Source organism: Oncorhynchus keta, chromosome 12 (assembly GCF_023373465.1).
Source record: "Oncorhynchus keta strain PuntledgeMale-10-30-2019 chromosome 12, Oket_V2, whole genome shotgun sequence".
Classification (NCBI taxonomy): Eukaryota; Metazoa; Chordata; class Actinopteri; order Salmoniformes; family Salmonidae; genus Oncorhynchus; species Oncorhynchus keta.
In genome coordinates this window covers 23920503-23944868 of record NC_068432.1, presented here as the reverse complement: position 1 = coordinate 23944868, position 24366 = coordinate 23920503, and the positions used below count along the sequence as shown (strand labels likewise).

The following is a 24366-nucleotide window of genomic DNA, read 5'->3' as shown; positions in this document are numbered from 1 at the left end:
GTTTCTGTACAGCACTTTGAGATATCAGCTGATGTACGAAGGGCTATATAAATAAATTTGATTTGATTTGATAAGGGGCCTCATTGCCAAAATCCCTAAACATCCCTTTAAATCACAACCTCAGCTTTGTCTCATGGGGACGGTTGACATCCTGACATAACTCAATACCACCAGTTGACTTTATCATCTTTAAAACAACACTTAATGACTTCAGTTCAATCTTATTGATTGTGCATGCTGCCATGTCACTCACTACACTCGAATCCTGAAAAAACACCATAGTGATGCAGGAGCTATCATGATTCTACTTCAAGTCCTCTCTCAATTAATAATGGCCTTATAAGGCAAATGTGTATCATTGATTGTGCACATCACATACATCACGAACATGTATACCACTGAGGATTTCAGATGTAAACATTTAACATTGTATGCAACGCCTAACTACATTTTTACCGTAATACGTCCATTCAAGAAGCCTATGCATGTATGGTCAGTGAATTCCATACCTGCCACGAGCTGGACGGGATCTCGGCAAATTTTCCGAGTCCTCCGAAGGTGTAGCATCTGTACATATGGTCCAGTGACTCCGAGCAGTGCCAAAGTAAGCCGAAGCTCACCGAGTCCTTGTTTTTCAGATGGTCCTTGACAATCCACGCAGGGGATATAAAACTGAAACTACAGATAGCGACCAGAGCAGAGGACAGAAGGACCCAAAAGCAGCCCACACAACTGAACATCCTCGCAGCTTGGGGCAACGAGTAGCTCCGAGACAGCTCGATCCCAACCCCGGCTTCTTTCTTCTTCCGATCCAGCAATGAATGCATTTGGAGCACACACCCAGAAAAGATCAGCTGAAGCTCTCCCCCAACAAATATTACATCAACAGCCTCCTGAAGCAAGATAACGAGTTAATTTGTTATCCGTAAAGACGATTATTTAAAGGGATATTCCAGTGACCTAAACATCGGCTCCTGATTTCATAAAATAGTCAAACATGAGCACGTCTAGGTAAACAAGCTGCCACCTCAACAAGAAGTACTGTCTACTTTAAATACGCTATCCATTACTATACTTGAGAATATAGAAATGTGAGTCACCGCAGAACACAAAAGATGTTTGTAACACGCACCCGAGACACAGATACGTAACTGTCAGTCCGTAGGATGGTCGCCACCTGGAACTATCAAATACTCTATCGAATTTTACGCATGAGATTTAAAAAAAAATGTTTAACATATGGTTAGTGTTGCAGTTCTCTTTATCGGTCCGGTATTTGAGTCGCCGCGCTTTTTGCTCAGCAGGAGAAGCCGTGGTTTTGGTTAAGCGTGGTAACCAGTGCGCTTCACAACAAAAGTCTCCACATTGGCGCGCGCGTCACTACGCGCTGTGAATACTCAGGTGGGCGTATCCCCATCAATGTTGTAAACCTTCCCTTGTGTCCTCATGTTGCTTAGGATATTCATTTTGGATTCGTGATATTAAACCATTACATTACGCATACACATTTTACCAAAAATAAGCAAACGTGCCCATATTTTACTGCAATTGTCTTTGGAAAACAATTAGAATATGTACAGTGAAATAAGGTACTTACTGGAAATACGTTTTTTTCCCTTCATTTAAACAAAATCAAAATCACTGAATATTACATACTTGATTATTGCTGATCATTCGCAGTTAGACAGGTATCTTGCTCATTGACGTTACAATAGTCCACATTGCCCCCCACTGGTTAAACGGCATTGCAACAAGAGAAATCGCATTTTGCTGTTTTAAAACGACTTTAGCTACAAATAGGCAGAAAAGTTTTATTGTACGATAGCCATAAAATATTTACAATAAAGTATTTCATACTGTACAACAAAATGGGGATAAAACAATTTTGATGCACAAAACTGCAGCATCTCTATGAACTTATTCAAAAGCCAATCACACACACTTGAAACACTGCACTGGGATGAGCACTAATTTGCTGAATTACAGGTTGCATCATTATCTTGCAATGCTAGAGGTTAAATACCCAAGTGCAATTAAGAACATGTTGGCCGCAAACTAAGATCAGCCATCAAGCTAATGATAACTGAAATGGAGCCAAATAAATCCCTATGTTTGGTGGCAAACAAGATTTGCATTTTGTGCAAAGAGGAATTGTGTCATTTTTCATCAGTGGTAGCACTGTTCCTTCTAGTACTCTGCCAAATAAAAATAAAAACTAATATATATATTTAGAAATCCAACACAATTTAAATATATTATAGATTACGTACACATACGTCAGAAAAACAATATTAGTGGTACATAGTACCAAGAGAGTCCTTTTCCACACATCTCAATGAGGTTCAAATCATAACAATATTAACATTATATTCAAAGAGTAGACTTTTCAATTGAACATTTGTAATTGAGACATTGCTTTTGACAGTACATACAAAAAAAGAAAAGGTCAACAATCACCATAAAAAAAACTAACATGAATATATTGGGGTTAAAGAGAAATCTAAATATGTATAAAATTATATTGAGTAGCACGGAGTTGTTCTTTCTTTGCAACTGTAGAACTTCAGTACACAACAAGGAGTATTTATGCATTTGTCTTTGCTCTGTAATGACATGGACAAGGAGCCAGAGCTAGAAATGCATGTGGTTAGCTAGACCGCAAAATCAATATGGTCCATTCCAGTTTCACCGTAACATGTCTGACGAGCCCTCTACAGTACATTAGGGCACAGCTAGGAGGGCAAGACAACTCAACCTATCATCATAGTAACCCACCCCACCGCCACAATACTCCAGGAGGGCCCAGGAATATTAGCAAGTTATGCATCAGCCGCAAATAAAACTATACAAAGCACCTACTGGTGGATTCCATGTTAAAATTGTATGTGTCATTCTGACCCCTTTCAAAGAGATGTCATTAAAAACAAGAAATAAGGAATGGGCATAAGGGCAAGCGGTGGTGGTGGTGTAAGGAGAGACGATGTGCAGGAATCAAGAGAGGAGTGGACAACCGAATCTTCTTAGTGATCGCTTTATGAAGGATGCTTCAGGTCCCTGCAGGCTCCCTCTTGGATGGCATAGTAACAGAAGTAACCATGGCGGGGCCGATGCTTTCTAAAGTGCTGCTTCTTCTGACAGCTCCCGTTCAGCCCCATTTTGTGTCATAGCTTGTCATCTCTCCTTCCCTAGAGAATTTGTTCTGGAAGGAAGTCTGGTACTCTGGTGCTCTTTGTGCTACTGCTTTGTTTTTATTTTTCCTCTTAATTTGTTCAGCGATGCCTTCATAGTGTTACAAACAGTTGGAAGGATGGATGATCTACTTCAAGTTTTTACGCTCACTCACACACACACACACACACACACCGGTACAAGTTAATGCAGGAGATCATGGAATGCATTTGTTCTTTGATCTCTATTGATGCGTTTCATCTTAAGGTAATTCCAGTGTAGAGTTCATCACTGGACGTGTCTGTCTGTCAGTCTGTCTCTATAGGGTGAGGGACGAGGGGAGTGACAATGCTTTGGTTCTCCACAGGAGGCTCATAACTGGGGAGAGAGATTGTCCATGTTTCATTGTCAATCATCATACAACAGTAAACGTGTCACAGGTGAGGAGTTATTTTCTATAGTTGACTGTATAGTGGCAGATAAATGCAATGGCTTTGGACTGTCAGGAATAGGAAACCAGAGCATACAGATATCCGTGACAATTACAAGGCATTTACAGAAATTGGGCCTGGCAAATTGTCTTCAATGTACTCAAGAGTTTGTACTTATCCAATGTGTAGTACACTTATCAAGAGTCCACCATGTTGTAGATTGAGGCAGACTGACTTACCTTGGTGGATTCGCCAGGACTGTCGTGGTGCGCCTGGTGTACGACATCATTGACGATCATTTTAGCGATCTTCCAGGCCATCTCCTCCTGGGCCTAAACACACATGTTACGATTCAAAGTGTTCATCAATCCTAGTGTTTGTTAGTTCAAACAGATTGAACACAAGAGGAGCTTGTTTTGTTGTTTTACATACCTCATCAGAGTTGCCTTGAACAAGTTTCTTCATGGCTAGAGAGAGCATGGAACCTGTGAGGAGGGAGTGGAAAATAGGGCAATGGTCACAAGAATGAGCCTCTTATCTATTGCTCCTCTGTAAGCTACTGGACATATGAGGTACATGAAAAATATATCACAGAACAGAATTATCTTAGTATGTGATGTATGCATTTGGAGGAAACCGAGGGCTGGAAAAGCTGGTTTGTGATTAGCGCCATGAAATCTAGTACAAAAAAAAAGTGTTTTACATATACAGTACAAGTTTAGTCCAGGGCTTATATCCATTTCCTCTATTCTCAGAGAATGGTCTCTTCTAAGAAATCCTAAATAATAGATCCATGTTTTACTGTATAGTCTTTTATAAGATCTAAAAGCACCTTGGGTTTTATTTGGGAGTGCCTCGCAAACTTCAAGCCACTCTGATTGGGGTTACGATCAGAAGGCAATACCCACACCATGGATGCCTAAGTGACATGGCACCAAAACCATATAAGCAACAATGAACAGTATAGAGAAAGAGCTACGAGTGAAGGAGACAGGCATATATATATACACTATATGCACGAAACATTAAGGACACCTACTCTTTCCATGACATACTGATCAGGTGAACGCAGGTGAAAGCTTTGATCCCTTAGAGGTCACTTGTTAAATCCACTTCAAATCAGTGTAGATAATAATAATAATATATGCCATTTAGCAGACGCTTTTGTCCAAAGCGACTTACAGTCATGTGTGCATACATTCTACGTATGGGTGGTCCCGGGAATCGAACCCACTACCCTGGCGTTACAAGCGCCATGCTCTACCAACTATGCTACAGAAGGACCACTAGATGAAGGGGAGACAGGTAAAATAAGGATTTTTAAGCCCTGAGACAATTGAGACATGGATTTTGTATGTGTGCCATTCAAAGGTTGAATGGGCAAGACAAAATATTTCTGCTTTTGAATGGTGGTAGCTGCCAGACGCACCAGTTTGTGTCAAGAACTGTAACGCTGCTGGATTTTTTTTCACACTCAACAGTTTCCGTGACACCCCTTAAAATGATTGGATTCTACTATTTCAGCCACACCTGTCGCTGACAGATGTGAGCCTTCAGAAACTATTCATACCCCTTGACTCATTCCACATTTTGTTGGGTTACAGCCTGAATTCACAATTGATTATTTTTCTCACCCATCTACACTGATTACCCCATATGACTAAGTGGATACATTTTTAGAATAAAAAAAAAAATACAGAAATATCTCATTTACACAAGTATTCACACCTCTGAGTCAAAACTTTGAATAAGCACCTTTGGTGGTGATTACAGCTTTGAGTCGTCTTGAGTGTGTCTATCTGCTTTACACATCTGGATTTGGGGATTTTCTCCAATTCTTCCTTGCAAATAATTCTCAAGCTCTGTTAAGTTAGACAGGGCGCAGCGGTGAACAGCAACAGATTTTCAATGGGATTCAAGCCTGGGCTTTGGCTGGGCCACTCAAGGTCTTTCACATTCTTGTTCTGAAGCCATTGCAGGGTTGCTTTGGTTGTATGCTTGGTGTCCTTGTTCTGTTGGATCATAAATATTCTCCTCAGTCTAAGGACTTTTGCACTCTGAAGCAGGATCTCATCAACTGTTTGCCTGTATTTGGCTCCATTCATTGTTCCCTCTATTCTTACCAGTCTCCCAGTCCATGCCACTGAAAAGCATCTACATAGCATGATGCTGCCACCACCATGCTTCACGGTGGGGTAATCATTTTATACATTTTGAATTCGGGCTGTAACAACAAAATGTGGAATGAGTCAAGGGGTTTGAACACTTTCTGAAGGAACTCTATAGCCTATAAATAATTGCTACATTAGTGTTTGCCTGTTACCTTTGGATTTCTTCACATCCGGTTCTGGTTCGGCTTCCCTGATAAACTGGCCCAGCTCGTTGACTTTCCCAAACGTCATTCTTCTGAAAAGTGAGGGGACATAGCCAATGAAGTCATACATATAGGATGTTAATGGAGACAGCATCCTGTTTACTAGCCTGGTCCCATATCAGTTTGTGTTGAATGGCCAACTCCTAATAGTCATAGTCATTTGGTCCCAGCACAAACAGATCTGAGACCAAGCTAATCTCTTACTGCAACTAGGACACTACCGGTGCTGCCTAAGGCCACACACATCTCCTATATCAGCCTGTGTTGGGCCATTAGACTGCCATCAGAGCTGATTGTAATGTAATGTGGATGACCTACAAATCTGCCATGTCACAGAGGACTGCACTGCAGTCTTTGAAAATATGTATTTGGAGCAGTTTAGTCACATCAATGGTCATTACACACTGGCCTACTTCGCTAGCATCAAATAACTCTCTTGGGGAAATTACAGTAGTAAAATCAGGGCGGTTGAAGGGTAGCTATGGAGGAAATTTTGCACGATTATAAAAACAATTTTCACTCATTTCGTCCAGCAGAGAAACATGAAAATCCAAATCAAATATTTGAAATAGTAATGTGGTTTACAGAGCCATTTGAGGTGACTGTACTGAGAGTGGTGAGAATAAGTAACTAAAGGAGGCCTGAGTAGGCTATGCAGAAACTCACCCAGCATAGGGGCGCTGGTACAGGGACTCTGGGTCCAGGCTGGCTATGTCCACTGTTATTGCTTCGTCAAAGTTTTTCAAGATTTTTATTGCTGCCACCTTTTTGGCACCTTGCTGTAAGCGAAAAATATATATAATGATTTGCACATTTAGAGCAGAACGAGAGGGGAAATCAATCTATTTATGTTAAGTAAACAAATTAATACCCACTGACTATTGAACAAAAGGTATGAGTGCTACTGCTGTCGAACATAATTGATTTGCGTGCACTTAGACAATGAAAAGAGGAAAATGCCAGTAGAGCTAAAGTGAAAGTAGAGGTTGTGAGCAGGTCAGGTGTGGGGTTATCTACCTGGGCTTGAGACCCCTCAGTTGTGTTGGTGCTGCGGTCAAGGTCAGAGGCCATGCCTTGACCGGGAGCGCTAGCCAGCACAAACTCATCCGCTCGGACAGAGTTGATAAGGTCACTCAGATACTTGTAGTAAAGGTTACTCGACAGGAAACCTGGCATGTAGACCTGCGAGAAGAAATATGACATTAGCTTTGTTAAGCTTCAAAATGCCTTTTAGTCACAAAGGTCTTCCGTTTTCTCCAGAGCCTGACAAAGTGTTTCAACATCATCCCAAGCCTTGGCAACAAAGTCGTACCACTGAGACACACAGTGCATTCGGAAAGTATTCAGACCACTTGACATTTGGTTACATTACAGCCTTATTCTGAAATGTATTAAATTGTTATTTTCCCGCTCAATCTTCAACACAATATCCCATAAAGACAAAGTAAAAACTGGCTTAGAAATATTTGCGAATGTATATAAAGAAAATCTAACTGAAATATCACATTTGCATAAGTATTCAGACCCTTTACTCAGCACTTTGTTAAAACACCTTTGTCAGCGATTACAGCCTTCCGTCTTCTTGGGTATGACGCTACAAGCTTGGCACACCTGTATTTGGGGAGTTTCTCCCATTCTACTCTGCAGATCCTCTCAGGTTGGATGGGGAGCGTCGCTGCACAGCTTATTTTCAGGTCTCTCCAGAGATGTTTGATTGGGTTCCAAGTCCGGGCTCTGGCTGGGCCACTCAAGGCCATTCAAAGACTTGTCCTGAAGCCACTCCTGCGTTGTCTTGGCTGTGGGCTTAGGGTCGTTTTCCTGTTGGAAGGTGAACCTTTGCCCCAGTCTGAGGTCCTGAGCCCTCTGGAGCAGGTTTACATCAAGGATCTCTCTGTACTTTGCTCTGTTCATCTTTCACTCTATCCTGACTAATCTCCCAGTCCCTGCCACTGTAAAACATCCCCACAGCACGATGCTGCCACCACTATGATTCACAGTAGGGATGGTGACAGATTTCTTCCAGACGTGACGCTTGTCATTCAGGCCAAAGTGTTCAATCTTGGACCAATCAGACCAGATAATCTTTTTGTTTCTCATGGCTGTCATGTGCCTTTTACTGAGAAGTGGCTTCCGTCTGGCTACTCTACCATAAAGGCCGAATTGGTGGAGTGCTGCAGAGATGGTTGTCCTTCTGGAATGTTTTCCCATCTCCACAGAGGAACTCTGGAGCTCTGTCAGAGTGACCATCGGGCTCTTGGTCACCTACCAGACCAAGGCCATTCTTCTACGATTGCTCAGGTTGGCCAGGCAGCCAGCTCTAGGAAGCGTGTTGGTGGTTCCAAACTACTTCCATTTAAAAATGGAGGCCACTGTGTTCTAGGGGCTCTTCAATGCTGCAGATATTTTTGGTTCCCTTCCCCAGACCTGTGCCTCGACATAATCTACGGACAATTCCTTTGACCTCATGGCTTGGTTTTTGCTTTGACATGCACTGTCAACTGTGGGACCTTATACAGACAGGTGTGTGCCTTTCCAAACCAAGTCCAATCAATTGAATTTACCACAGCTGGACTCCAATCAAGTAGTAGAAACATCAAGGATGATCAATGGAAACAGGATACTCCTGAGCTAAATTGAGTCTAATAGCAAAGGGTCTGAAAACTTATGTAAACAAGGTATCAGTTTTTGAAATAAAAAAATATATATATATTGTGGGGTATTGTGTGTAGATTGACGAGGAAAAAATATAATTTAATCATTTTTTAGAAAAAGGCTATAACGTAACAAACTGTGGAAAAAGGGAAGGGGTCTGAATACTTTATGAATGCACTGTATCTATGGCTCTGGTACCACTACCTTCAATAACCACAAAGGCCTGTCATTGATAATCTAAGCCTCATGGTCTCAATCTAAAGGAGTTCCCAAAAGTAAATCATTTTGACGTGTAATTTCTGTTTTGTTTTTCTGGCTGAATTCCAGGTGATTTTACAGTGGTGAGTTTGCAGTGACCGCTGTGTGTTTCCTATATGTTGTCATATGTATTTGGCCCAGGTAACTGGGTGACCTACGACCCCTCACCTTTTCCATGGTGGTCCAGGCCTGTCTGAGAGGAGTGGTGAAGCAGTCAGGTAGAGGCCCTCCCTCCCGGCAGATATTAGACTCTATCTCCATCCGCACAGAGTCATCAAAACCCAGCGGGTTGGTGGCTTGGAGTGAGAAATACCTGGGGAGGAAACAGATGAGATCATTATTAAACTGGTGCTCAAATAAACAAGCCAGGCTGAGTAATTATTATTTTAGAACTTAGCTAGTCATGCTAGCAATAGAACAGGCTTTCAAATGATGCCCATCTGACCCAGATTACGATTTATAAATGGACCATTTTTGGATTGCGTAAACAACAGTAATTGTGTGATGGCGTGGATGCAGGGCTGTGTTACAAACAAAACAGTGACAAGTGTGCCTGCGCTAGTTCCTCAACGGCACAGCTAGGAGAGCTAAAAAAATATATTTTTAAATCACCTTATAGTTGAAGACTCTTCTTTGAGTCATAAAAGTGCATTGAAATGACTTAGGAACTGTGCTTGAAGACACCAGTTAGTCCTCTCACTCAAACCCTTGTAATTTGTATGTCTTATGTTGCAACTACCCCACATTTTTCTAGAATATTGTGATATGATACTGAATGTTTCCAGAGTATTTTCAGATCATATTATGGATTCAGTCTTGTGAACGGTTGTGTTCTCACCTTTGGTCTAATAATTGCCATATAATGTCCAAACTGTTCCTTTTCTAAGATAGTGTGATGGAATAGGTAGTGTGATGGCATGATACTGAATGTTTCCAGTAGCGTATTTTCAGATCATATGGCATAGGTAGCGTGGCATATTCAGTCTTGTGAAGGCATAGGTAGCGTGTGGTTCTCACCTTTGGTCTAATGAAGGCATTGCCATATAATAGGTCGTGAAGGCAAACTGTTCGTGATGGCTTTTGGCATAGGTAAGATAGTGTGAAGGCATAAGGCATAGGTAGCGTGATGGCATAGGTAGCGTGAATGTGATGGCATAGGTAGCGTGAAGGCATAGGTAGCGTGAAGGCATAGGTAGCGTGAAGGCATAGGTAGCGTGAAGGCATAGGTAGCGTGAAGGCATAGGTAGCGTGAAGGCATAGGTAGCGTGAAGGCATAGGTAGCGTGATGGCATAGGTAGCGTGAAGGCATAGGTAGCGTGAAGGCATAGGTAGCGTGAAGGCATAGGTAGCGTGAAGGCATAGGTAGCGTGAAGGCATAGGTAGCGTGAAGGCATAGGTAGCGTGAAGGCATAGGTAGCGTGAAGGCATAGGTAGCGTGAAGGCATAGGTAGCGTGATGGCATAGGTAGCATGATGGCATAGGTAGCGTGAAGGCATAGGTAGCGTGAAGGCATAGGTAGCGTGAAGGCATAGGTAGCGTGAAGGCATAGGTAGCGTGAAGGCAAATATAGTGTAAATAGATGTCTTAGGCACACCAATATGTTTACTGGCCTAGAGTACTTAAAAACGCTGAACAGAGCGCCGGCCGCAATTTGCAAACCAAGCATGCATCGATTTTACATGTAGAACAGTAGCGTGAAAGGCATAGGTAGCGTGAAGGCAGGTAGCAGACATCTACAGCAGGTGGTCTAGGTAGCGTGAAACATAGGTAGCGTGAAGGCATAGGTAGCGCACATAGGTGAGCGTGAAGGCATAGGTAGCAGGCAAGCGTGAAGGCATAGGTAGATCCCTATAGCGTCGGTGAGATGTAGGTAGCGTGAGCAGTAGCGTGAAGGCAATGAAGGCATAGGTAGCGTGAAGGCATAGGTCAGCGTGAAGGCATAGGTAGTGAAGGCATGGGCGTGAAGGCAAGGCCGTGAAGGCATAGGTAGCGTGAAGGCAAATATAGTGTAAATAGATGTCTTGGCACACCAATATGCCTAGAGTACTTAAAACGCTGAACAGAGCAATTTGCAAACCAGCTGGTAGAACAGTGTGAAGTTCAGACATCTACAGCAGGTGGTCTCTCAAACCAGCCAGAACTGACAGGACATTCACAGCTTAGCAGCCAGCTGGTCCTGGAAGTTATCTGCTGCCAGCCAGAACTGCAGGACATTCACAGCGTCCTCCTTTTCCATGTACTGGGGAGACACACAACATACTAGCTTTATTACCAACGACACTTCTATTAACACCTACCATATGACACTAATGTGGAATAGAAGAGAGAATAACAGAAGAGATAAACACCACCAGTACCACTAATGAGTAAAACACCTATGAATGAACTTGATAAACTGTGGCTGTGTATATTTAATAGCGAGCAACAGTAACATCAGTTGTGTTGCTCTTACCTCAGAGAAGTAGAAGAGGGCCGACTCACAGAATAAGATGTCTGCCAGGAACACAGAGCCACTTGTCAACACTTCGATCTGGTACTTACAGAAATGATGGCTGCGCAAGAATTCACTAAAGTGCCTGGGAAATATAGATTATACAGTTGAAGTCAGAAGTTTACATACACCGTAGCCAAATACATTTAAACCCAGTTTCACAATTCCTGACATTTAATCCTAGTAAAAATTCACTGTCTTAGGACAGTTAGGATCACCACTTTATTTTAAGAATGTGAAATGTCAGAATAATAGTAGAGAGAATGATTTATTTCAGCTTTTATTTCTTTCATCACATTCCCAGTGGGTCAGAAGGTTACATGCACTAAATTAGTATTTGGTAGCATTGCCTTTAAATTGTTTAATTTGGGTCAAATGTGTCAGGTAGCCTTCCACAAGCTTCCCACAATAAGTTGTGTGAATTTTGGACCATTCCTCCTGACAGAGCTGGTGTAACTGAGTCAGGTTTGTAGGCCTCCTTGCTCGCACAAGCTTTTTGAGTTCTGCCCACAAATGTTCAAGAGGTTTGAGGTCAGGGCTTTGTGGTGGCCACTCCAATACCTTGACTTTGTTGTCCTTAAGCCATTTTGCCACAACTTTGGAAGTATGCTTGGGGTCATTGTCAATTTCGAAGACCCATTTGTGACCAAGCTTTAACTTCCTGACTGATGTCTTGAGATGTTGCTTCAATATATACACATAATTTTCCATCCTCATGATGCCATTAATTTTGTTAAGTGCACCAGTCCCTCCTGCAGCAAAGCACCCTTACAACATGATGCTGCCACCCCTGTGCTTCACGGTTGGGATGGTGTTCTTCATCTTGCAAGCCTCCTTTTTACTCCAAACATAACAATAGTCATTATGGCCAAACAGTTCTATTTTTGTTTCATCAGGCCAGAAGACATTTCTCCAAAAAGTACGATCTTTGCCCCATATGCAGTTGCAAACCATTGTCTGGCTTTTTTATGGAAGTTTTGGAGCAGTGGCTGCTTCCTTGCTGAGCAACCTTTCAGGTTATGTCGATATAGGACTAGTTTTACTATGAATATAGATAATTTTGTGCCTGTTTCCTCCAGCATCTTCACAAGGTCTCTTGCTGCTGTTCTGGGATTGATTTGTACTTTTCGCACCAAAGTATGTTCATCTCTAGGAGACAGAATGAGTCTCTTTCCTGAGCGGTATGGCGGCTGCGTGGTCCCATGGTGTTTATACTTGCATACTATTTTTTGTACAGATGAACGTTGTACCTTCAGGCATTTGGAAATTGCTCCCAATGATGAACCAGACTTGTAGAGGTCTACAAGGTCCACTGCGCCTCCCGGGTGGCGCAGTGGTTAAGGGCGCTGTACTGCAGCACCAGCTGTGCCATCAGAGTCCCTGGGTTCGCGCCCAGGCTCTGTCGTAACCGGCCGCGACCGGGAGGTCCGTGGGGCGACGCACAATTGGCCTAGCGTCGCCCGGGTTAGGGAGGGCTTGGTCGGTAGGGGTGTCCTTGTCTCATCGCGCGGGCTGTGTGCGCTTGCCAAGGTTGCCAGGTGCACGGTGTTTCCTCCGGCGCATTGGTGCGACTGGCTTCCGGGTTGGATGCGCACTGTGTTAAGAAGCAGTGGCGGCTTGGTTGGGTTGTGTATCGGAGGAGGCATGACTTTCAACCTTCGTCTCTCCCGAGCCCGTACGGGAGTTGTAGCGATGAGACAAGATAGTAGCTACTACAACAATTGGATACCACGAAATTGGGGAGAAAAAGGGGTCAAATTAAAAAATATATATAATATTTTAAAAACTTTCATCCTAGGAGAAAAATCATGAAAACTAAAGAAAAACACTAGCACTTTATAAATAAATCTTTCAAAGGATACAAAAACAGGAAGATTGGAAAAAAAAAAAAAAAACGTACTGTTGTTCCATGATGGAGAAGACGACAGACTGTGCAATGACGAAACAGTTTGGGTCCACCAGTCCATCCTCCCCACAGATTTTAGCTGTCAAAAAAGGACAAAAAACAGTCAATCACACAACCGAATATCAATCATCCACAAAATAGTTATCCCGAAACCAAGTTAAATATACTGAGATGATTACAGCTGATTTGATCTTTAACGTTGGTTGCAACATTCTTACTAGGTCTAACATTCTTAGGAATGCATACAGTACTCTCACACAGTCTGAGTACTCATACAGTGACTGCAATGTCTTAAGAGTCAAAATCTCATACTAATGGCAAATAGGCGGCAATCAGGAATAATTTCTTACCGACTATGTCGTTTCTGAGCTGCTCTGTGATGGGGATGGGCCTAGCAGCGTCTGGAGAGATGTACTTGGTGAAGATGCTCACTGCATCTCTCTCTATACCTACAACACACAGGATGAGAAGATGTTTAACAGCCAGCCACACGCGTCATAAACTGTGTACAACTCAGATATTGTTACCTCCAATGTGCAATTAAAACAAATTAACGTCATTATTCTGACAGTCAGTTGTTTCACGGTGGAAATAAGAACAAATATAGTGAATATACTAGCCTTCTCTAGTCAGTGAGTTATACAGGCCTATAAATAAATGATAAAGACAAGCCCAACACACAAAAGGAGTTGAAGTACAGCCATAGAGTCTCTGAAACATGCACCACCAGTCGGCTCAAAGAGACTCCAGGCTACTTACTTAACCTTTATCTATGCAAGTAAATTATGAAAAGATTCTTTATAATTACGACCAGTCAAACGTACTCTTCATGAGCTTGTCTGAAAGCTCCTTGAGGGCGTTGGTGGACTGCAGCTTGAATGACGTCCCTGTCCTGTAGGAGGGCTGTCTGGTGGGGGTGTCTGCTCTGCTGGGAGTTCCAGGCCTCTGGTCCACCACAGAGCTGAAGGAGTCCCTGTGGACGAGCTGCGCCGTGGGGCCTTCACTACTGTTACTGTTAGCGTCCTGGGAGCTGGGGGTAAGTGGGCGTGAGGAGGAAGGCCTGGGGATGGAGTGTAGGTCCATGTCTGAGTAGGATGAGGGGTCAGGGGAGGCGGGCTCGGCCAGGGAGCTGTGTTTGACTGAGTTGAGGCTGTGGGCCCGGACCCGAGACCAGCTGGTGGAGCGAAAGCTCTCTGCCTCCAGCCAGAAGCAGACCAGGTGGTCAGCCCCGCGGGCCTCCTGGAACTGGATGTAGTAGGGCATGGCCACGTTGTCCCTCAGAATCTGATCCACCGTCTTAGACAAGCGTGAACGCGTCTCAGAGGCCAGGTAGTTCACACTAGAGCGCCCTGAAACACACATCAGCAGTTCTCACAAAGTCTTTAACAGTAACCCTGCCTAAACAACCACAGCATTCTGAATAAAACCATACACAATCAATAACAAAAACAAATATTTTAAAAACCTATTCAACTACGGCACATTTCCTGGGTCACATGACCAGAGAGGCCATATGAATGACTGACTGAAGCCTGGCTGGGGGCCTCCAATTACATAATGGAAAGTTGGAGCACTAAACAGTGCGCTGACTGAGGTGTTTTGTGATAAGTGTGTTCCTGGTATCAGCTCCAGAGTTGGCAGGCTGCCACGGGTGACTGAGCCGGAAGCTTAGCTCTCGCTCGCTCCGTGCCCCCCTCTCTCCGTGCCCCCTCCCTCGCTCCGTGCCCCCCCCCTCCCTCTCTCGCTCGCTCCGTGCCCCCCTCCCTCTCGCTCCGTGCCCCCCCTCCCTCTCGCCTCTCGCTCCGTGCCCACCCCTCCCTCCCTCGCTCCGTGCCCACCCCTCCCTCCCTCCCTCGCTCCGTGCCCCCCTCTCGCTCCGGGACCCCCCCTCTCGCTCCCTCCCTCGCTCCGTGCCCCCTCCCCTCCCTCTCTCGCTCGCTCCGTGCCCCCCTCCCTCTCGCTCCGTGTCCCCCCCCTCCCTCCGCCTCTCGCTCCGTGCCCACCCCTCCCTCCCTCGCTCCGTGCCCCCCTTCCCTCCCTCGCTCCGTGCCCCCCTTCCCTCCCTCGCTCCGTGCCCACCCCTCCCTCCCTCGCTCCGTGCCCCCTTCCCTCCCTCGCTCCGTGCCCCCCTCCCTCCCTCGCTCCGTGCCCCCCCTCCCCCCTCCCTCCCTCGCTCCGTGCCCCCCTCCCTCCCTCCCTCGCTCCGTGCCCCCCTCCCTCCCCCCTCGCTCCGTGCCCCCCTTCCCTCCCTCGCTCGCTCCGTGTCCCCCTTCCCTCCCTCGCTCGCTCCGTGTCCCCCCTTCCCTCCCTCGCTCGCTCCGTGCCCCCCTTCCCTCCCTCGCTCGCTCCGTGCCCCCCCCCTCCCTCTCGCCTCTCTCGCTCCGTGCTCTACTGCATTCCCAGGCCAGGCCTCAAAGATACACCACTGGTTCAACCACCCCCTCCCTCTGACTCACCGGTAACTAAAGGACCTGTCCCAGCAGGTGTTGTTACTCACCATGTCATAAACAATACTGGTGTAGCTGGCTGCTGTAGCACTATAAAACAAGTTCCTGATAACCACCAACTAATGAACTGCTTGATTTAAATAGCCTACATCTTCAGAGGGAAGACGACTTAGGGAATTCTTATGGATCGTACTTAGGGCACAGAAAGCTTCTCAGTACAACACATACATTATAAGTAGGACCAGGAGTTTTACCAGGCCATGTGTTCACTCAGGAAAACCTCTGGGCCATACTTATGTATCATATGAAAAAACGTTGCTGGTAGCATGCTGGTTGGTCAAAATGCTAACCCATGCATGAAGCTGGAGCGAGTGCGTCGCAGGATTAGCCTGGCCGGTTGGCAGTTAAACACAGCAGCACCATGTCCACTAGCCACCATTATCATTTTGTATCAACTCACTCATACATGAGCACACACGATCCAGTCAAAAGGACAGGATTTAAAGCGAAAGAGCTCATCCATTCAAATCAATCTAAATCACCGATCTAGGATCAGTTTAACCTTTTCAATCATTATGACCTAATCCCAGATCAGAACTGCTACTCTGAAACACTTGTTAATACATGCCATGAAAACTAAGACAAATCAGTGGAGGACTGGAGGTACATACCCAGATCCCCAAAGTGTGCAGCCTCCATGTGGATGGGCTGTTTCTTGAGGATTGCTGTGCGTCCGCGGGCGAAGGAGTCCATGTTGGCAGAGATGGCATTGATAGCCACATGGCTGGGCCCCGCCGCCTCCAGGATGGCATGATGGTTCCGGAGGCCCAGGGAGGGGGACTGGGGGCTCGTTGGGGCTACAGGGGAGGAGGAAAGGAGGATGGTTGAAAAGAAATAGGTATCTTAATTCCTTTGATCAACACAGTCAATTTAGGCTTAACTTTCTAGATGACAGAAACCCACAACATCAACAACCTGTTATGGTCCTGAAAAACGACTTATTTAACTGAAGTCTGTAGTGATCCAGTACATGAATGTCTCCAGTTAGAGCTCAGAGGGTGCTGTGACCTGTTATGAAACACTGTGGTGCGGGAGACTTATTGAGTTTTAACTTATTAAAAAAGGTCACCGTGAGTCTGTCTGAAAAGGGAAAATACTTCACGGCTATCTCTCTATCAACTCTTAAACCAAAGTCTCAACTTCCGCTACAATTACTGCCTGGTATACACAGAGTTCACCAAACATTAGTAACACCTTCCTAATATTGAGTTGCACCCACTCCTTTGCCCCCAGAACAGCCTATATTCGTCTGGGCATGGATTCTACAAGGTGTCAAAAGCGTTCCACAGTGATGCTTATGTTGACTTTAATGCTTCCCACAGTTGGGTCAAGTTGGCTGGAGGAAACTGTGTGAATCAAGGCTTAAAAATCCTTCTTTACCATCTACTCCCCTTCATCTACACTGATTGAGGTAACATTAATAAGGGATCATAGCTTTCACCTGGATTAACATTATCAGTCTATATTTTATTTTACCTTTATTTAACTAGGCAAGTCAGTTAAGAACAAATTCTTATTTTCAATGAAGGTCTAGGAACAGTGGGTTAACTGCCTGTTCAGGGGCAGAACGACAGCTCAGGGGTTTGACCATGCAACCTTGCGGTTACTAGTCCAACACTCTAACCACTACGCTACCCTGCCGCCCCATATCATGGAAAGAGCAGGTGTTCTTAATGGTTTCTATACTTAGTGATGTAGGTAGTAATAAGACACATCAACCAATTCTCTCTCAGAATATTTACAGAAATAACTACAAATATAAATAGGAAGAATGATTAAAAAGGGAAAGCTCAGAGGGAAATACCGGTACCTTCAAAAAGGTGTGAGGGAACACAGCACTGCAACTAAAGAGGCACTGGACTGCTTTCAAAGAACATCCAACAAGGGCCTTCCTCTATTTTCAGGGCTTCTCAAAAATGAAACATCAGGTGGCAGCAGCACATCACTGCAATTCATAATTTCAGAGGGTTAGTAGTGTGGCACCCACCTCTATTGACTTTAGCATCAACTGGTCGCTCAGGTTCCTTTCCTTTGGCTGTGGGTCAAAAAAGAATTACATAGCACTGTAATTAGAGCAGTCTCTAACATTTGATTCGCAATACAGGGGGAGATCAGTGACTGGAATATTGGGCCTGGAGTCATTGTAGGGTAAAGCAATAGGGATGATGCGGTGTCAGTGAAAAAGCACTCACTAAACTATCCAGTTACATAACAGTCTAGGCCTGGTCGGGAAACAGATATGCCTGTGACAGTGATAACCATGTCTGTTCAGCAAACACTCATGCACAGATCCTCACTGTCACACACAGATAACATACGGAGAGAGAAACTAGCTACTTGCGTGTGGCTCCTAAAAGGAATAAAACAGAATTATTCTTCACATTGAAGCTTGGCTGCCATTTTACAAGGCGTGTTTATTGACTGCAGTGGCCTTGGTCTATCAGCTCGAGTGTCACAGCAGAGGCATTTTCCCCACTTCGTTGTCATGTTGTCACTGCAAAATACTCTCATTTTTCTCCACATTTCAGTCCTCCTGTTACATGAAGTAACAGAAATCACCTGGTTACAATAGTGTGGTGAAACTGAACCTTCTGCGCATGACACAAGGAGTCTTTCTGAGGCTCTTTCAGTTGTCAGTGGAGTGGGTCAGCAGATAGGGGCTGGTCTGTGTAGAGCAGGCCTCAGGGGGAAGGATGGAAACCTATTTTTCATTACAGAGGCATCCTATGGTGAGCATTTATAATTTAATTTGGTATAGAAATCGGTGTCTATATATGATTGTTATCATCATAAGTTCATATTATCCATGGTTTGCGGCACTGTCGGCCTAATACTTTACAGTAGCTATCAAGACAAGTGTGTGTGTGTTACTAGCCCAGGAATCAAGGTTTATAGTTTGGCCTAGTAATTTTCATGCAATAATATTTGCTTGAATCTCTTTGGACCACAATCCCAAGGTAAATACTGAGTAGCCAAGAGACATTTAACACAATTAGCTTTAAGTCAATCCTTTAAAGCTGCAATATGTAACTTTTTGGGCGACCTGACCAAATTCACATTGAAATGTAAATTATAGATCTGTCACTCATAGAAAGCAAGTCTAAGAAGCAGTAGCACGTTTAAGAAGCGGCCTGTGTGTGCTATTTCTATGGGTTTAGTTGGTACAATGATTCTCTACCCTATAGTTGCTTGTTTTGTCACATAAACTGAAATTAGACGAACAATTTGAATTTTAGCAACCAGGAAATGGAGGAGCGATTTCTGCATAGTACATCTATCAAGCACTTGAAAGGTAAGTTGCAGTAAGGTGCATCATTAGGTCATGAGTTCGGGTCCTGCTTTGCACGGCATAGCCCTTGATCATGATTCAAGAGTCATTGAATGAAGGCGTCTTCTGTAGGGGGGAGTTGTGTTAAGAGCCGCGGCAATCGGTCAGAACATTAACACGCATTGCTTGCAGTACAGTTTTGGAAGTACAAGGACCTCATCTTTCATGTTGGTGAGAAATCATTTTAAATTGATACACACCTTTATAGGGTTAGGGTTCCAACATGGCCATATTTCCATGTTACAGCACTTGTTTACAGAACACAGACAAAAGACTTAGTGGATGGCATCGGAGTGGCACAGCGGTCTAAGGCACTGCATCGCAGTGCTAGAGGCGTTACTACAGACCCGGGTTCATTACTACAGACCCGGGTTCATTACTTGGCTCATCGCACTCTAGCGACTCCATGTGGTGGGCCAAGTGACTGCAGGCTGATCCCGTTCGCCAGTCATTAAATTGACTCTTCCGAGCCCCTTGCAGCGATGAGACAAGATCGAAAACTGGGGACAAAAAGTAAAATACAAAAAAATGAGTGAACTACCAGTGGTCATTAGGTATCTGAGTCTCCGAACACCTGTGTGAACGGAAGACTGATGCCACAAAGTGATGTCACTGAAAAATACTGTCGGCTGCCACTGTGTTAAATCCAGTGTTAAAACAGTGTACAGTAAGTATGTATTTTGTATTTGTGAAATTATTTTGATTGGATGTGGAAGTAGATTGACTGTATGTTTGTTTATTCCATGTGCAACGGTGTTGTTTTTTGTGTCGCACTGGTTTGCTTTATCTTGGCCAGGTCGCAGTTGTAAATGAGAACTTGTTCTCAACTAGCCTACCTGGTGAAATAAAATAAAACAATTTAAAGATTGATTTATCTTTCTAGAACCATACAGCAATTGATAATCGAATCACGTTTAATCTTTCTAGAACCATACTGCAATTGAGAATCAAATCACGTTTAATCTTTCTAGAACCATACTGCAATTGAGAATCGATTCACGTTTAGGTGGAGTATTTGGCTGTTTTGGCTTCCAGAGCCAATTTGCCATTTAAAACCAGGTGTTCCTGCATGTGAGCATTCCTGCATGTGGGCATTCCTGCATGTGCAGGCACCCCCTCGTTTTTCTTCTATTGGCACTACAGAGGGTAGTGCGTACGGCCCAGTACATCACTGGGGCTAAGTTGCCTGCCATCCAGGACCTCTACACCAGGCAGTGTCAGAGGAAGGCCCTAAAAATTGTCAAAGACCCCAGCCGCCCCAGTAATAGACTGTTCTCTCTACTACCACATGGCAAGCGGTACCGGAGTGCCAAGTCTTGGACAAAATGGCTTCTCAAAAGTTTTTACCCCCAAGCCATAAGACTCCTGAAAAGGTAATCAAATGGATACCCAGTCTATTTGCATTGTGTGCCCCCCAACCCCTCTTTTTACTCTGCTGCTACTCTCTGTTCATCATATATGCAGTCACTTTAACCATATCTACATGAACATACTACCTCAAATCAGCATGACTAACCAGTGTCTGTATGTAGCCTCCCTACATATAGCCTGTTTTTTTACTGTTTTATTTCTTTACCTACCCATTGTTCACCTCATACCTTTTTGCACTATTGGTTAGAGCCTGTAAGTAAGCATTTCACTGTAAGGTCTACCTACACCTGTTGTATTCGGCGCAAGTAAACTTTGATTTGATTTTAAGCAAGGACAGTCGGGAAGCGTCTGTATGTGGCGTTAACATTAGATGCCAGCCGCCAATAAGCACCACAGAAGAAGGGACAGGAGCGACAACGGTTGCTAACTAGCCGTATACCTGTAGACAGTGTCCATGCCCCGCCTCTCGGGCACTGTTTTCCCGCAGTGCTGTTAACGATGGCAAAGGCAGGTGTTCGGTAGGCGGGTGCGAAAAACACTGTGTGCTAGTCCGATACACAGCAGAAGGGGGCGACACAGTGTGCTAGTTAGCTAGCCAACACAAGGTGTAGCCCCAGCTACCCACCTGCTGTGCTTGCCGCAGGCGGGGGCAAACGGTAGACAGGAGGCGGGGCGACACTGTGTGCTAGCGAGGGAGGAGTGGAGGCGATGGGAGGAGAGGGGAAGGTTCATTCAGGAACCAATGGGATGTTCGAGGGGCAGCCTTCCTGCAAATGGAATGCCCACATGCAGGAATGCCCGGAATTGCGGGCAGCAGTTGCACACTATTGCTTTAACCAGAACATGTGAGGTCCTTGGACTAAGGAGTAAAGTTGGGCTCCTTTAATCCAATAATGGCCTATCCATGGGGCATAGCATACTGGCATGGAAGACAGACAAACTAAAGAAAAATGTATGTGGCATTATTAGCTAACACATCACCAAGTGAAAGGCGACGGTGTGGATAGTTAATACCCAATCTAATGTGCATTGTACAATAATGAATTGAGATAGATCATGGATGCTAATTAGGTATTTACATCAGCTAGCGATTTAAGTGGCAAACGCTATTGAGAAGGAAAACTGGATTAGTTTGCGAACATAGATTTGAGATAATCTGGCTGCTTGTTGTATTTCTTCAGATTGAAAAGAGATAGATGGATTATTTAGCAAATACATTTTTCTCCAACGGATATTTGTCGAAGGCCTTGACTTGACAGACCTGTCAAGCGCATTCTCATCTCAGTCATTAGCCATCGAGCATTTCTCAACCTCTCCCGCAAGCCTCTTCTTTGCACCCTTCGGCTTGCGCTAGCTGGCTAGGCTAGCATACTTCCTTACCTTTCCTCCTGAAAAACGACATGACGATTTTCACGCTCTGAATGTATCCTCAGCTCAATGACAGCATCCCGTGGATTCCCGAGTCCCTTCATTCACATGCATCGACTCAAAACAACTGAAATGGGTGTATTTGCAACCGGCTGGACTGTTATATCCAACATTTCCCCCTTCTGAAACCAGTGGCCATATTGTCAATACGTCTCACTTCCGGACTGATGCTGCAGCAGCATTGTGGGAAACTTGCATTGTTTGCTAGTGACAGCAGAGGGCAATAGCCACAAGGAAGATATTATCAGGGGGGAGTTAGGTGGTCCAGGCAATATAAATCGTGAGGGTATGCTGTACTGGTAAAACGTGCGCCTATCACATTTACAACAACATGACCAAAAAGCTATACACCAGCTCCATGAAAAATTTGCCAATTGACTGGAAACCGGGTGGTATACGCTCCAAATTGCATTAGCTAATGTTACATGTCAATTACAATATTAGCTCAAGTCTGTATAAACACTATTTTTTTAATGTTAAGTTAAACAGTGACCTTGCCAACTACATCAGTCAACTCAATAGTAGCCAATTTCTACTCTGCTTGCTTTTACAACTCAGTGAAAGAGCACAACACATACACACTGAACTATGCTCAACTCTCCCGTGCTGGTCCAGCCAGCCTTCCAGAAGCTTCCCGGTCACAACTTGTGGTCTTGTTTACTTTTGAGTTTATTTTATTTTTACAGTGACAGTGCACATTAATGAATGTTTCAGTAAAAGTGACGGTTTTAGCCAGCCAGCTAATTTTCAACCGAAGTCCCTGGGCAGGTTATTAAAAACAATTACAATATAGACAATCATTGAGCAGTGAGCACACGCAGAGCAACATAGGGCATGCAATACGTAGCATACAGACAGAGCAACATAGAACAAAAAGAAACAAGACCAAATCCATAAAAGCAACAAAATGTTTCCACACCTCACAAGCTACAGACAACAGACAACATGGAAAGTGGCAATACACAGCTCGGGAATATGTTCACAAATCTGATTGACCTTTAGCCATGTCTTCATGTTTTTTGTGATATGTTGTGCAGTTATGTGTGTCTGATGGCAGGGTATTCCAGACATGGGAAGCTCTCACAGAGAAAACGGATTTACTAAAGGTGCTTTTCCTTAAGGGAACTATACAGTCACCTCTCATGGCAGACCTTGTGGATCTGCTGCCATATGTTTGGGTTTCCTGTTTAACAAAAATACTGAGTGGAGGGGGAGCCAGGCAATTTAGGATCTTGAATACAAGACATGCGTAGAGCCTGTGTGTAGACAGACTGAATAGGTTTAAATGTTGTACAGCACGCTTGGGCTCAACTAGTCAAGCAATATGTTAAGTGGGGGAGTGTCATAGATTGAAGTACAGTTGTGCTACCTCTGTAGCACAATTTCGTATAAATCGGAAATGAGCTAGGTTGAATTTGGTTATTTGAATGAACTTTTTCACATGCTTTTTAAAAGAGAGGTTGGAATCAAGTATAATGCCACTGAGCCACTTTGTAACCTGGACCATTACAGTAGTGCTTTCTTGTGCAGCATGTTGTTTGCTCTTTGCATGCACATATCACTGTATCATCTGCATACATTTGAACTTCAGACCCAGTACAGACAGAAGGCAGATCATTAATGTACAGGCTGAACAGAAGGGGCCCCAGTATTGACCCTTGGGGCACGCCCACATCATAGCTAAGAGTGGGCGACAGCTCATTGCTCACTCTGACACACTCAGTTCTGCCTTCAAGGTATGATTTCATCCATCTCAAGGCATCAGGGGAAAAGTTGAACTTTGACAATTTTGTGATGAGAATCTCATGGTTAACAGTATCAAAAGCCTTCCTTAGGTCCAGAAACTCAGCCCCAACAACACCCCCTTTGTCCATCTTGGACTTCACATTTTCCAGAAGAAATCAGTTGACCATTTCTGTGGAGTGTTTCGCTCTGAAGCCAAACTGCATGGAGTGTAATGTGAAGGGGCTATTGTTGAGGTGGGCAATCAGTTGTTCTGCTACACACTTTTCAACTAACTTTGACACCACAGGTAGTATATTAATGGGCCTGTAGTTACTCACGTTAGCAGGGTCGCCCGATTTAAAGACGTGATGCTGTGCGCTTTGTTGCAAACGTTACTTTGCTACCTGCCAACTTTACGGTTTTTACTTTTTAATTACCGTTTTATATTTCGATTTTTTTTTCCCTCGCTCAACTTTTTTCATGAAAGTTATTCACCCCGAACGCTTTATCTGGACATGGTTCTACACGAACTACACCAGCCGAAGCTAAGTAGTAACATTAACATTATGCCTTCTAGTTGCAGTCGCTGTACTTCTAATATACAGGAGAACGATCGCCTTATGGCGAGGATAGCCGTGCTGCAAGCCCAGCTTCAGACGCAATCATTAGGCAAGGGTATGAAACAGCATTTGTTCCACCAATAAGTACAGATAGTAATATAAATTCC

At 44.3% G+C, this 24366-nt stretch overlaps 2 protein-coding genes across 3 annotated transcripts in view; both read right to left on the bottom strand.

The window, feature by feature from the left end:
* LOC118371989 (LHFPL tetraspan subfamily member 7 protein-like) overlaps window positions 1–1424 on the bottom strand; it is a 250013-nt gene extending 248589 nt beyond the window's left edge. The window contains exon 1 of one of the 2 annotated variants that reach the window (XM_052457884.1): window positions 510–1424. In XM_052457884.1, the coding sequence (XP_052313844.1) occupies window positions 510–827 (318 nt within the window). In that variant the 5' untranslated portion in view covers window positions 828–1424. The remainder of the gene's footprint in view (window positions 1–509) is intronic. The other variant, XM_052457885.1, reaches the window with a different exon arrangement.
* A 373-nt stretch (window positions 1425–1797) lies between these two features.
* Window positions 1798–22466, bottom strand: LOC118391158 (A-kinase anchor protein 10, mitochondrial-like). The gene is given in 15 exon segments (XM_052457886.1): window positions 1798–3546; window positions 3839–3931; window positions 4032–4084; window positions 5923–6005; window positions 6640–6752; window positions 6991–7155; window positions 9052–9234; window positions 11015–11122; window positions 11336–11459; window positions 13275–13359; window positions 13631–13729; window positions 14105–14629; window positions 16399–16584; window positions 17775–17822; window positions 21867–22466. Coding segments are annotated over 15 exon segments (1893 nt in total). The 5' UTR covers window positions 21889–22466; the 3' UTR covers window positions 1798–3540.
* Between the last annotated feature and the right edge of the window lie 1900 nt (window positions 22467–24366).